At 41.6% G+C, this 14,770-nt stretch overlaps 1 protein-coding gene across 4 annotated transcripts in view; it reads right to left on the bottom strand.

Annotated features, from left to right (window-relative positions):
• DOP1A (DOP1 leucine zipper like protein A) overlaps positions 1-14,770 on the bottom strand; it is a 149,849-nt gene that overhangs the window by 86,163 nt on the left and 48,916 nt on the right. For all 4 annotated transcript variants that reach the window (XM_082250084.1, XM_082250087.1, XM_082250086.1 and 1 more), the window contains exons 6-7: positions 11,791-11,889; positions 6,270-6,369 (exon numbers count right to left, since the gene is read on the bottom strand). In XM_082250084.1, the coding sequence (XP_082106210.1) occupies positions 6,270-6,369; positions 11,791-11,889 (199 nt within the window). The remainder of the gene's footprint in view (positions 1-6,269; positions 6,370-11,790; positions 11,890-14,770) is intronic.

The raw sequence follows: 14,770 nt of genomic DNA, 5'->3' as shown, positions 1-14,770 counted from the left end.
GGAGTGTGTGGCCAAATAAGAAGACCCCCAAAGCGGACATCTGGCCCTTGATGGTACTCAAGGCCAACTTCTGTTCAACCCCCCCCTTGAAGGAAGTTTAAGATACGAGCCACTGAGAGGGAGCGAGAATAAACCCCAAGCGACTCACACCACGCAATGTACGTCTTCCACATACGATGGTAGATCTTCCTAGAAGTAGATTTCCTAGCTTTCCGAGCTTCCTAGCTCAACAGTGTAGGAATCACCAATTCAGAAAAACCCCTGTACTTCAGCACCTGGCATTCAACAGCCAAGCCGTCAAAGCCAGCGACTGTAAAGCAGGATGGAAGAGCGGTCCTTGGGACAGCAGATCCTCCCTGAAAGGAAGTTTCCAAGGAACATTGGCGACCAGCTGCACCAGATCGACATAACAAGCCCGACAAGGCCAGTCTGGAGCCACTAAGATGACCGGAATCCCTTCTGCCTAGACTCTGCATAGTAGTCTGGGCAGAAGCTTGAGAGGAAGGAGGGTATAAATCAGCCGATACTGACCCCACGGGCCACCAGTGCGTCTGTGGCATCCGCCAGAGGATCCCTTGTCCAAGCCACAAACCGCTGCACCATTTGTTGAGCTGAGACAGCAGGAGGCGAATTGCAGCCTGCAATTTCTGGAGTTTGTCCAGAGGAAGGAGCACTCTGGCTAAGGCCGAGTCCAGAGTCAGGCCCAGATAGCCCCGCTTCGTGGATGGAGCAAGAGCAGACTTCTTAAAATTCAGAATCCAGCAAAACTCCCGCAGAGTTCGTATTGTGATCTCCAGGTTTTCCACCAGAGTAAAGGGAGACTCTACTTGCAGAAGGAGATCGTCCAGGCAGCCCAGTACCACGATCCCCCGTTGGCATAGTAAAGCTAGCACTGGGGCTAACACTTTTGTGAAGACCCGAGGAGCAGAGGCGAGACAAAAGGGTAACGCCACAAACTGATAATGCTCCTCTCCCACAGCAAAGCGGAGAAAATGCTGGTGACTGGCACAAGTTGGAATGTGAAGGTAAGCATCCTTGATATCAAAAGAGGCGAGGAAATCTCCCTGACGCAGGGATGCCACCACCATTCAAATGGATTCCATTCTGAACTTCTGACCCACACAAAGCAGTTGAGCGCCTTGAGGTCCAGTATTGGACCCACTTTGCCTTCCTTCCTGGGGACTGTGAACAGGTTTGAGTAAAAACCCTGAAAACGTTCCAAAGTTAGAACCAGGACAATCACCCCTTGAAGGAACAGGTCTTGTACCGCCCCAAACAGGCCCTGTAAGTGGTCTGGGGACAGAAGCAAGTTGGAAGGAAAAAACCTTGCCGGGGGACAAGAACGAAACTCGATCTTGTAGACGGACCAAATTACTTTGCGGACCCATTTGTCTTGCACCAGGAAACTCCAAAGATCCTTGCTAGCAGTCACCCACAAGCCACCTCCACCCAGGACACAAGGGACTCCAGGACCGCCGTCAGTGCATAGATGAATGGTTGGGTCCCGCAGCCTCAGAAAGGGGATCAGGTGGGGAGATGTGCTCCAAAGAATCCAGGAGTCACCAGGGGGAGCCCACAAAAGGCGTAAAAACACTGCTAAGGGACAACCCCCACTGCGCTGGCAGCACCACCCGGTCACCAGGCACAAGCACTAAGCGATCCTCAACTGAGAGGGAGAGGACACCACCAGATTTACCACCCGCAGAAATAAGTGCCTGCAGCCACCAGGATAATGCACTACACATGCGGCGATCAGGAAGTAAAATCATCCAAAAGTCAGCACCAGGGGATGAGGAGGGGCTCCCACCACCGAAATCACCACCTACAGGGCTCCACGGTCATGGCCGACACTATTTTTAATGGTAAAAAACATGGCTGCTGTGTATAGGAATACTCAGGCTAAAAGAAAATGGCGACACCGCTAAGCATACAGGGACCCAGGTGGGAGACCAGGCCTCAGGGAAAGATCCAGGCAGTATGGGGGGCCCTGGCAGGAGCCCCCACCAGGTACAAGCACCCACACAGTCGATCATCTGGTACCCCCCCGGCCCCCATCACTAGTAAGCGCCCTGCCCCCCACCCCAGGAACAGTGGCCAGGCCACCCAAACTGCCCCAGCGTATGTGGAGGGGGGGCAGGTGAGGGACTCTGCAAGGGGGGTGCCTGTGGGAAGGAGGGGAACCCGGGGGTCTGTCTGTCCCAAAGAGGGGCCCACGTCCACCCCAAAACCCTCCAGGGGGGATAAGGGGGACAGCTACTCACTATACCAGGAACCAGGCTGGCACCGCTCCAGACACAACACCTCTCCATCGTACTGAGGGGATTGTTGGCCAGGGGGAACGCTGCAACTTGGGCTAAGACCCAAACGTATGAGACCTCGCAGGGCATTTAATTTGCAGGCCAGCCCCCGTCCAGTGGGACTACATCACGGCCAACCTAGCGTGTAGCTGAGGTCTACGCACGCTCGCTAGTGAGACTGGGGTGACCACTGGATCTAGATTATCCAGCCCATCGCCCAGTCCGGCAGCTGATTGTAGTTCTCACAGGAAAAATCCAGGATAAAACATTTCTATCTAAAAAGAAAAAAAAATTGCCAGGACCAAAGATCCTAGCAAGGAACTAGGCCCTAACTCCTGACTAGGCAGAAAAAAAAAACTGAATGGCTATAGCAGAGAGAGGGAGTATACCCCCTGGGACTGCTTCATGGGTCTAGCCCATAGTTGCCTAGTGTCCTACTCCTGTAGGGGGCAGTATAACCCAATGGGTATGAATACCAGGAGCTGTGTCCATCAATGAACGAAAGAGAAATTCCTGTTTGTGAAAAATAAAATCTCCTGATGTCAAAAAGACCTAGGCAAGGGACTAGTATTTTTAGAAGAAAGGCAACAGAATTCCTTCTATACAGGTTATCTTCAAAGTACAACCCCAGGATTGCAAAATATCCAAATCAACATGATGTGAGTGTAGTCATTTTTCTATATACCCTGCATTCAGACATTTTCAGCTGCAAAGGGTTTACTGACATACTTTTGCCTCCTTCCAGATTGCAAAAATAGAAGGGTGAAGTGTGCCATGACCCGAACGTTGCAGCTAAGGATATCTGGCTCAGAGCCAGGGAGTCTAATGTAAAGTACATCACATTGTGTTTCAGAGATCTTTATTTTTTTTATTTTACACTAAACAGTAGGATGGAATTCCTTCCTGCTGCACCATACGGTGTGCAAAACGAAATGAGGAGGCGCTACACTTAGAAATTACAATATTACATAAAATATGCTAAATTAATACATATATCAGTGGAAAAAAAAAATTAATTTTTAGTGATCTGTACATTTAGGTTTTTCAGACACAGTTTCAAGTTTGGAATTTTTGAAAGGGGCAGCAACAATATAATTGGTATTTAGAATAATATTGTTTATTATTTTTATCATTTTTTATTTTTCGGATGGTTTTTTTTGTTTTTTTTTTGCGTTTTCCGCTTCTTGGCTTCAGTGTAATTTTGTGACAGAAATGAGGAGGTGGTAAATTCAAAGATATCCTCAGAGAAAAAAGAGGGCGGTTGGCAGCAGAAAATATAAACAGCAACCCATTACCATTATGACATTTTCACATTATATTGTAACCATCACCCACACTGCCTAGTAATTTTTCAGAAACTGTAAAAAAAAAAAAACATGAATCTGTCTAATATTTGTAGACTTTATTACATATACTATATAGAATGTGTTTTTGTCATAAAACGCAGTCCGTGATAAAAGATTATTATTTTGAAGTCAATATTAGCTTTGTAATCATTTTCATGCAGGTAATGTTAGCCCAAATATAGGGCTATATTTATAGAATAAGTCATAAAAATAAGAGAAATATATATGCTGTCATTGCAAATTTCCATCGGAAAATGCTAGCTGCCTAGTGGTCATGCTAATATTTTGACTTTAGTATTTTCTGAGTTACCAAAGCATTCACATTAGGAGTTCTCACTCTATTGGATACCAAAACCAAAGGATCAACATGATATTTGTGAAGCTAGAGTAATGCCAACCAACGTAATACTCTTATGATAATTTCAAGGAGTTCATTTTTCTGTTCCCAACCTAATACAATGAGAAAACAATTTGCTGGAACTTTGAACAAACTAGGTACATAATTGCTTTTCATGTTATTTTAATAAGTTTGCATGAGTCAGGCTTCTGATGTACCTAAAGCGAATACGGAAAGTATTCACAGTGCTTCACTTTTTCCACATTTTGTTATGTTACAGCCTTATTCCAAAATTGATTAAATTCATTATTTTCCTCAAAATTCTACAAATAATACCCCATAATGACATGACATCATGAAAGAAGTTTGTATTAAAATTTTAGCAAATTTAGTTAAAAATTTAAAAAGGAAAAAATTCCATGTTCATAAGTATTCACAGCCTTTGCCATGCCACTCAAAATTGCATCCTGTTTCCACTAATCATCCTTGAAATGTTTCTATAACTTGATTAGAGTCCACCTTTGGTAAATTCAGTTGATTGGACATGATTTGGAAAGGCAAACACCTGTCTATAAAACGTCCCACAGTTAACAGTGCATGTCAGAGCACAAACCAAGCCAAGGAATTGCCTGCAGAACCCTGAGACAGGATTGTAACGAAGCACAGATCTAGAGAAGGGCACAGAAACCTTTCTGCATCATTGAAGGTCCCAATGAGTACAGTGGCCTCAATCATCCATAAATGGAAGACATTTAAAACCACCAGGACTTTTCCTAGATCAGGCCGCCTGGCCAAACTGAGCGATCGTGGGAGAAGGCCCTTAGTCAAGGAGGTGACCAAGAACCCGATGGTCACTCTGAAAGAGATCCAGCATTTCTCTGCGGAGAGAGGAGAACCTTCCAAAAGAACACCCATCTGTGTCCAGCAATCAGGCCTGTATGGTAGAGTGGCCAGACAGAAGCCACTCCCCAGTATAAGGCACATGAGATTGAACTCTTTGGCCTGAATGGCAAGCGTTGTGTCTGAAAAAAACAGGCAACGCTCATCACCTGGCCAATACCATCCCTACAGTGAAGCATGGTGGTGGCAGCATCATGCCATGGGGATGTTTTTCAGCACAGGAACTAAGAGACTAGTTTCGATGGAAAGCAATGTACAGAAACATCCTTGACAAAAACCTGCTCCAGTGTGCGCTGGACCTCAGAATGGGGTGAAGGTTCATCTTCCAACAGGACAACAACCCTAAGCAAGCAGCCAAGATAACAAAGGAGTGGCTACGGGACAACTCTGTGAATGTCCTTGAGTGGCCCAGCCAGAGCCCAGGCTTGAAACCAACTGAACATCTCTGGAGAGATCTGAAAATGGCTGTGAACCGACGCTTCCCATCCAACCTGATGGAGCTTGAGAGATCCTGTAAAGAATGGGGGAAACTGCCCAAAAATAGGTGTTTCAAGCTTGTAGCATCATACTCAAAAATACTTGAGGCTGTAATTGGTGCCAAAAGTGCTTCAACAAAGTATTGAGCAAAGGCTGTGAATACTTATGTACATGGGATTTTTTCGTTTTTTATTTTTATTAAATTTGAAAAAATTTCAAACAAACTTTTTTCACGTTGTCATTATAGGGTATTGTTTGTAGAATTTCGAGGAAAATAATGAATTTAATCAATTTTGGAACAGGGCTATAACATAATCAATTTTGGAACAGGGCTGTAACATAACAAAATGTGGAAAATGTAAAGCAATGTGAATACTTTCCGGATGCACTGTATATATGAAGATTATCTAGTTATTAAGTTTCCTACTGAATTAGAGCATGAATGGACCATTATTGATTTTTCAGCCTAATAACAATCTGCACTGATATAGTTTTGGAATGATGATCACTGAGAGGTGACACCAAACCACGCATGGTTCTCAAACAGCCTTTATGATTATACCCCCCACATTATTCAGATGCTTCCTACACCATCCATATTTGTCAAAGTTGTCTGTCACTGTAGATTTTCAAAGCAGCTGCAGATTGGGCCTCCTATTATCAATAAGCCATCTTGAGTAGCTTGATCTGCAAATTCTGAAATAAGGAACTTATTTGTTTTAACAAAAATAATCTTGTAACAGAAGATCCAAGAAATTACGGCATCTTCCTGGCAAAATGTGAAAAAGTATATAAAAACAAAAACACATGGCATATTAATTATTGTTACCAGTTATTTGTCTATAAGGCATTTTAAAATATGATGGAATTTACACCAAAAACTATGCTAAACACAGCACTTTGCAAGCTTACCCAGGAGCCATGCATAAAGCCGCCGATTTAACGACATATCTCTGCGCAAGACCACACGCAGTGCTGCTGACAGGATCCGAATCATATCAGGACGGGTTGCCTAGGTAACCAAAACAAAAAACCCAAATCACTAAAATACTTTAAGATCATAAAGTGCTATGAAAATGTAATTGCCCCTTCCCGATTTTTGATTTTTTTTTTTTTTGCGTATTTCTCACACCTATATGATTCAGGTCATCAAACCATATATAATATTAGATACAGATAACCTAAGTAAATACAAAATGCAGTTTTTACATGATGATTTCATTTAGTAAAAAAAAAAAAAAAACAGTCCAAACTTCCCCCTTGCTAAAATATGAATAAACTGTGAATAACCACATTTATTGGAAAGCAGAGTTAAATTTCACTTGTCACTCCCAGGCCTGATTACAGCCAGACCTGTTGAATCAAGAAATCACTTAACTAGAAGCTATCTGACAAAGTGAAGCACCCTTAAAAAAGCAACACATGATGCTGCGATCTAAAGAAATTCAAGAACAGATGACAAAGTAATTGACGTATCAGTTTGAAAAGTGTTGCATAGTAATTTCGAAGGCTTTGGGACTCCAGTGAACCCCAGTGAGAGCCATTATCCACAAATGGAGAAAACTAGGAACAGTAGTGAATCTTCTTAAGACGTTAGTGTCATAAATCATCAACCAGTACTAGGTCTAAAACTTTGTTTTCCTACTTATTGTCTTAAAATGGATATTTACTTTAAGAATCTGCATGAATAAATCCCTGATATACCAAAATATTTAGCAGCAATTTTAAAAGAATGTACATTTATTAAACTAAAAAGACAGTAAATGATTTAAATAAGGCAAAAAAGTAAAAGGGGGTAAAAAAAAAAAAAAAAAAAAAAAATCTGTTCTCCCTGGTCTCCGTGCCCCAGTTAGAAAAATGTCTACAAAATAGTTATAAATTTGGTATGCTACAATATAATCTAAAATGTAAGTATAGGAAAATTAGGGTAGTTGTTGGCAGGGAGGGTAGTTGTTGGCAGGGAGGGTAGTTGTTGGAAGGGAGTGTAGTTGTTGGAAGGGAGTGTAGTTGTTGGCAGGGAGTGATGTTTCCTGATGGATAGGTAGGAATAATGAAGAAAATGGGACAGAAAGGAAGTGGTATCCAGCAGAAGAGATGAGCTTGAGCATCCTTCAAATTCATCTATAACCCATACCAATAAAGAAAACAGGAGTTTGGAGGACACCCAAGCTCATATATATCCAACAGTACTCTTTTTACCTTTTTTCATCCATATCTCAGTGCTGCTGATCTCATGCAACTCTTTGTAGCCATTTCCTGTCTGCAGCAAGTGATGTACAATGTACATCTGTCATTTCTCAGGATAGGTTTCCTGGCAAGGATAAGAGTGGACCATGCCTGTGCAATGTGTGTTGGCACACTCACTTGTAGTCTCTATTAGGAGAGCATGTGAAAGGGCGACAAAGCAGAACAGAGGACAGAGACATCTGTTAACACCTTAGAATGGTGAAGTCTCTGAACAAGGACCCTTATGGCTGGATCACTAGATATTATTAAACTGTTATGACTAATAGGATATCTGCAAATTTGAAAATATGGAAAACAACCTTTTAAGGCTACAATGACATGTTAAAGCTTCTATGAGATTTTATGTTAGGATTTACACTTAAACCACATCAGCCCCAGAAGGTTCACCCCCCTTCAGAACCAGGCCATTTTTTGCGATACGGCAGTGCGCTACTTTAACTGAGAATTTGCGTGGTCGTTTGACGCTGTATCCAAATAAAATGGATGCTCTTTTTTTTCCCTACAAATAGAACTTTTGTTTGGTGGTATTTGATAACTTCTGCGGTGTTTATTTTTTGTGCTAGAAAAAACAATCAATCAAAAAAAGACCAACAATTTTGAAAAAAACAATATTTTTTACTTTATGTTATAAAACATAGCCAATCAAAAAATGTAAAAAAAACCAAATACCTTTATAAAATTTAGGGCAATATGTATTCTGCTACATATTTTTGTTCCAAGAAAAATCCTATGAAGTGTATATTGATTGGTTTGCACAAAAGTTATAGTGTCTACAAACTTTGGGATATATTTTTAGAATTTCTATTTCTTTTTTACTAGTAATGGTGGCGATCAGCGAATTTTAGCGGGAGTGCAACATTGCGGCAGACAAATCTGACACTGACACCAACACAGTGATCAGTGCTAAAAAAAAAATGCAGGGTGCTTTGACTGGGGGAAGACAGAAATTTGTGTTTCTGCTTAGCTGGAACACACGATCTCCATCTTCCCCTCACAGAATGGCAGTCTGCCTTGTTTACATAGGCAGACCGCTGTTCTCGATCTCCTAACAATTGACGTGCCCCCAATTAGCTCCCGCAGTGTCCAATCACAGCGGGAGCGGGTCGCCAGTGGGTCGTGTGCCCCAGACCCAGTGTATGAAATCAGGTATGTGATTTCGCGCAGGACAGCCGCCCTGCGGCAGTATATCTGCATGGGGCAGTGCATAATCGGTTAAATAAGTATTTAACTGGCATCTGTAGGACACCTTTTATACAAAAAATGAAGGAACAGAGCGCACACCACCCTAGTGTAACAGCTTGAGAATCAATCTCCAGGATCTGCGCAGGGACTGGTAATGTGTGTTTTCTCAGGACACCCTTTATGCCTAGTACACACGATGAGAAAATCGGACGGAAAATACCGCTTTCAAAGCAATTGTCCAATAATCTGATCATTAGTAGATAGCTTTTGAGAGCGGATCATGACAGTTCATGCGAAACTATCCAAAAGGGACACGCACAAACATTTTCTCATACAATACCAGAATTAACGATTTTTGTGTAATATATATTATAGTATTTGTACGAAAAAAATTGTTTGACCAAGACCACACATGCACGGAAACGACATATAACAATACAATACATTACATAAATTCCGAAGTTGTATTCTGTCGTATGAGAATTTTCACATCTTTAGTAACCTATTGGTTTTCTATATGAGACTAGCATGCGGAAAAAAGACTGATAATATACAGTATATACTGCTGTAGTCGTCAGTGCTGGATTTATAAGGGGGCAAAAGGGACAACTGCCATGGGCCCCTCTGACAGAAGGGGCCCCTCCTCTATACAAAAATAATATAAAACAGTTAAAAAAAAATGATATATTATAATAAAAAATAAAATATAAAATGTATAATAATAAAAATTACTCTCTTTTATTAAAGTGTATCTTGGGAAGTAATATTTTGCAGGCCAACATCTGTAAAAGTTTAAAGACTAGTCCAGAGACTGGTATATGGTATTATTTTTAAAAACACATTTCGGCTGAACTCGACTGCGCATGTGTGTGTGCACGCATGACCTCAGAATGACGCTGTGTCATGCATTTTGAAAATGAGCAACATAAACCGAATCGGTGTAGGAGGGCCCCCCCCCCCCCCCCCCAGGTCTAAATCTGGCCCTAGCTAGAGTGCTTTACACAATTAACAAAAAAAAAAAAAAAAAAAAAACTGTGGGCTTTAAAGAAACATGTATAGTTTGTTCTATGGGGAAAATGTCTACAAAGTGACATATGGCAGACGGGGGTTCGTTAATAAGATCAGAGAGATTTCCAACACAACAGATTTATAACATAGAAATGCTGATTGGAAGCACACAGAATAATAACAGCAAAGCTTTCCAGACATGTAACACAGAGAGAAACTCAAAAGGGACTGAAATAGCTTTTTGTAACCAGGGAACAACTTAGAGAACACGTATGGTCATGATAGAAGTGTACTGTATGAAAGAACAAGGCCTTAAGTGTGAGCAGCAGAAATGAGTTCTCACTATAGGATTGTATAGGATGAGAATCTGAATTTTCTGGAAAGACGCAAATGAGAAGCACCTCACATAGGGCTTACAACATGCTTTGCCCCTGGTAGGTTTTTGCTGAAGCTGCTTTAGGCATATTGGGTAAATGAAGAGAGAAGTTAGAGCCTATTTACCTACCAAATGGGCAGATTCCCAGCCTGATTGTTTTATTGCTAAAATGCCAGGAATGTGTTAGCATACCCCATGAAAATATTTAGGTGCTGTTCACATCTAGGTGTACCGGATCGTGGGCGGAATGAACAACGTAATCCCGAATCTACGCAAATTGTGGGACATGCTTGCGATCACCATCACTTCCAATGGCACAATTTTTCTGCGATTTTCTCCCAACGAATCGCAGTAAAAACACGCAAACAGAATCGCGGAGCGCCTGTTGCCCCAAAAGAAGCTACAGAACTTCTTTTGAACTACAGACTTCCCGCTATTCTGTTTGCCTGATTTTACCGTGCTTCATCAGGTGACAATCACGGCAAAATCCCGGTGCCATTGGAAGTAACGGGGATCACAAGCATGTTCCATGATTAGCATTGATTCGGTATTGCGGGCAGAAACGCAAGCGCTTCCACCAGCGATCCGGGACACCTAGATGTGAAGGGAGCCTTAGGCCTCATGTACACTGCTACTTGTAAACGGACGTTTAGGAGCAGTTGGGCATTTTTTTTCCAGAAGCCCCTGAACCCTCCTCTATGTTATCTTATCTGTCCATGTACACTGGGTCTCGTCTACAGTCATTTAGAGGCAGTTGAGTTCAGTGTCGTTTTTTGGAAAGCAATTATTTGCGTTCAGGATGTTCAGAACGTGTGTTTACCGGCGTTTCAAATGCAAAACGCGACCGAACGCGATCACCTGCGTTTAGCGCTTGTATTTTTTCATTTTAAAAGGGGAATGATTTTTTGACCTCTAAAAACGGAACTGAGCGCAAACGCCCGCTAAATGCCGTTAAACGCGGCTGCAAACGTGACACAACGGACGTTTTAAACTTCCTTTACATAGCTGTAAAATTCCAGCGATCAAAGGAATTTTTAAAACGTCCCGTGTACATGTAGCCTTATAGTTTGTAATCATACAAGAGGACATCTTGCTTGGTACCCCCTCCCCTCTTCCTTTATGAGGCCCACATGGACCAGTAAGATAAAATGTGAGACTGGAAAAATTCAAGAATGCATCTAGCCAAAGTGAGTGCCAAACCATCTGGAATGTTATAGAATTCTGTCAGCTGATATATTTGATCCATGAATCCCTAAAATGGCTCCAGAAATGAACTGAGTGGCTCCTGAATGGTGCTTCAATATGTTAATCCCTGAAAGGAAGTTACAAGAAAATAGAAATAAACTGCATAAGGTTTTCACGTGGATGCCAAGCTACAAAATGAATGCACCATACCATATGGCATTATTTTTGAAAGTCAAAGCAAAGCTGAAGTTTCTGTCCAACTAATCAGATATTAACTCCCACATAAAATAAGGACCATGACAAGAACAATGGAAGTAGTTTCACTTCTGCTCTGCTCATGAATTAGGTTATTTACATTTTACCCAATATTTCTTACAAAAGTGGTTTAGAGTCAAACATTGACAACAGATATAAAAATGACTTTGTCACCAGTACCTGACTCATATGGAAGGGGAAGCAAAACAGGATGAGATCTAAAGTGCTCCTCTGAACCAGCACACTGGAGTCCTGCACAGATGTACTCACAGCTTCCACCTTAAACAGTAAAGGCAAAATTAAAAATATATATATATATAAAAATAGAAGGCAGATATTATACCAAAGATACTTATACAGGATTGTGCACTGAAATATTTGTTTAATCATGTGGAACCTTTGTTCAAGAAGGAGGCCATACACAGGAACAGAATGGTGTGTGAATAATTATGCATTAGTCATGGTAAGATGTATTTATTACCACACCACACCGGAAGATGGGTTTCTGTGTTGCGATACATTGTTCAATCCTTCAGTTAATAAAGCCGAGTTCCAGCCATTTCACTCACCTGTCCAACGGTCCAGCGATGCGGCCGCCCTAAGCCTCGATCCTCTCCCTTGGCGCCGGCATCACTGCTGTGGGCACCCGGCTGTGACAGTTTGCGGCTTCATAGCCGGGTACGCACTGCGCATGCGCGAGTTGCGCTACGCGCCGTGATTGGCCGGCAATCTTCTGGGACCTTTGACATGTCCCAGAAGATTGCAGGGAGGGAGGGGGAGAGGAGAACTTCCGCTCAGGGCGCCGCGGCGCTCCGAGCGGAAGTGGGAGCGGGTACCTGTCAAAACTAGGTACCCACTCCCCCGCCCCCAAAAAAATGACATGCCAAATGTGGCATGTCAGGGGGTTAGGACCACCTAAAGCGGTGGAACTCCGCTTTAAAGCGTAACTCCACTTTTGTTGAGAAAAAAACATTCCCCCCTGGGTGATCAATGTACATTACAAGTATTTTAACAAACTTTGTTGCACATTCCTACCTTTTGTTATTCTGAAGAAATCCCTGTGTGTTTGTCTGTCCATGTGGGAAAGGGAGTCCAATGGGAGTGGTGTCATAATTATCAATCAGCTGTGCACGTGCAGAGCTCTAATGAGCAAAGCTACTGGGTCTGCATCCCTTTAGATGTGATCCCCTTTGGGAGCATCTCACCAAAAATTACATTTTTGTTGCAGGGGATGTCTGAAATCTGACTTGTATCTTAGAGTATACTTCTGGGAAAATCAGTAAGCCAATCACACAAGCAGGAAATGTTGTTTCTGGGGGCCATTCTGTACACATTCTTTGTACAGAACACCTCCAGGTAGCCATATTGCATTGCATTTTACAGAAAAATACATAGCTGTGGATTGAAAAAAAAAAAAATAGGTAATTTTAATAACATTTAATTACAATATAACGTGTTGAAATTGTATAGGCTTTATCATTTTTTCTTCATTTGCTATTTTTTTTCCACACGAAAGCGGAGTTACCCTTTAAAGTGTCCCTCCAACCAACATTTTTTTTTTTTTTTCTTAAAAGGGAAAAAAGATTAGAACATTTGACACAGGACTAATAGGGGCACATATTAAATTAAAAGTTTCCGAACCTTTCCAATGATCTAAAAAGGGCTGATATTGTTGTATGTGTCTCCATTGAAGAAATTTCCTGAAGTAATGAAAACCTTCCCCAAAATCTGTGGTGAGGCACCTAGTTAATGCTGCCCTGGCGTGCACCTGCCTACTCTATGGCAATGGATCATTAACGTGGAGGACATCAGGGAAATGGAAGATCTAACTAGAGCGCTTAAAAATACAACTGAAAGGTTTACGCAGTTCCATTGGCTTGAATTTTCCTGTACTGATAAATGCAAAAAGAATCTGGTGGGATAATCTCCTGCACTACAACACTCTCCATACATTGTCGACCCTCAATGTTCTTAAACCCCATTTGTTTGCCTGGAGTAATTTCTTTAGGCGATAGGTGTACTTTTGATCCTCCCTCGCTGGTGGTGATGCCTCACCTGCCCCCTTCCTTCTCCCCACCCTCTCCTTTCCCCTCCTGACCCTTTTTCCTCCCTTCACCCCCCCCCCCCTTCTTATCTCTCTTTTTTCTTCTTTTCTAAGCATACATTTCTCTTATCGTAAATCCCGTTTATCCTATCACCTTGCATTGGATTTCATGATGGGCTATTGAATAACAAACTATCTATTCTCTTGAAGTCTGTTGGGCTATGCTTTTGGCAGAAAATGGGGTTATGTTGTACTCATGTTGAATATTCTAGATCTAGACTTATGGTGTATGGTGGTATCCTGATGGTACCCTTTCTGAATTTGTACGTGGATGGTAAGGTCTATGGATCTTGTGAATTTCAAGGTTTTTCTGCTTATTGCAATTGTGAAAACTTTCTATAAATAAAGAATTAATTAAAAACCTTCCACAATAATACCACAAGCCGTAAAAACTCTGTTCGGAAGCGCAATTCAAAAATACAAAGCAAAATTATGGTTACTTTAAAATATTGCCTCAGGGTGGGCAGTGGGCAAAGGTTTAGTCACCAGTGTTGTCCATTATCTCCCTGCAGCTAAGCTTTTCCTCATTACTGATCTAGCATGCCTCATTCTGCACCTACTCTGCTACTCAGTGTGGAGAGGACCATGGTTAGGAAGCACATTGCTGTTTTTTAAAAGGAATTCCATTAAAAAAAAAAAAAAAAAAGCTGAATTTTGTCAGGGAACTGCTTAGGCAAGATAACTTTTCTGATTTTCTTTAGAACGTGACAAATATTAATTTTTGAGATTAGCTCTACATTGAAGCTGAACTCCAAAAATTCAACCACTTTGCTAAATGACTTTGCCTGTCTTCTTCTGAAAATGTGAGTTGCCTGGTTTTTTCTACATTCAATACTTCTCTGAATTACAGCCCAAGAATAAACAAGTTGAAAAGGTGTCAAAATTCCTCTTTTCTTTTTTTAATCTGGGTCAGTAACACAAAAGGAACTGGATCAATGAGATTAGCATGACAGCTAGGGAACTAGCAATCTCTTAAGGCAAGGTTAGCAATGACAGCCAACATAATTATTTTGTAACAGGTGTACTTTAAGAGATCTATTGTTTATTTGTCATATC

Source organism: Pelophylax lessonae (genome assembly GCF_965119305.1).
Source record: "Pelophylax lessonae genome assembly, chromosome: 3".
In the NCBI taxonomy this organism is placed as follows: domain Eukaryota; kingdom Metazoa; phylum Chordata; class Amphibia; order Anura; family Ranidae; genus Pelophylax; species Pelophylax lessonae.
The sequence above is the reverse complement of the archived record's forward strand: the minus strand, read 5'-3'. Positions and strand labels throughout refer to the sequence as shown.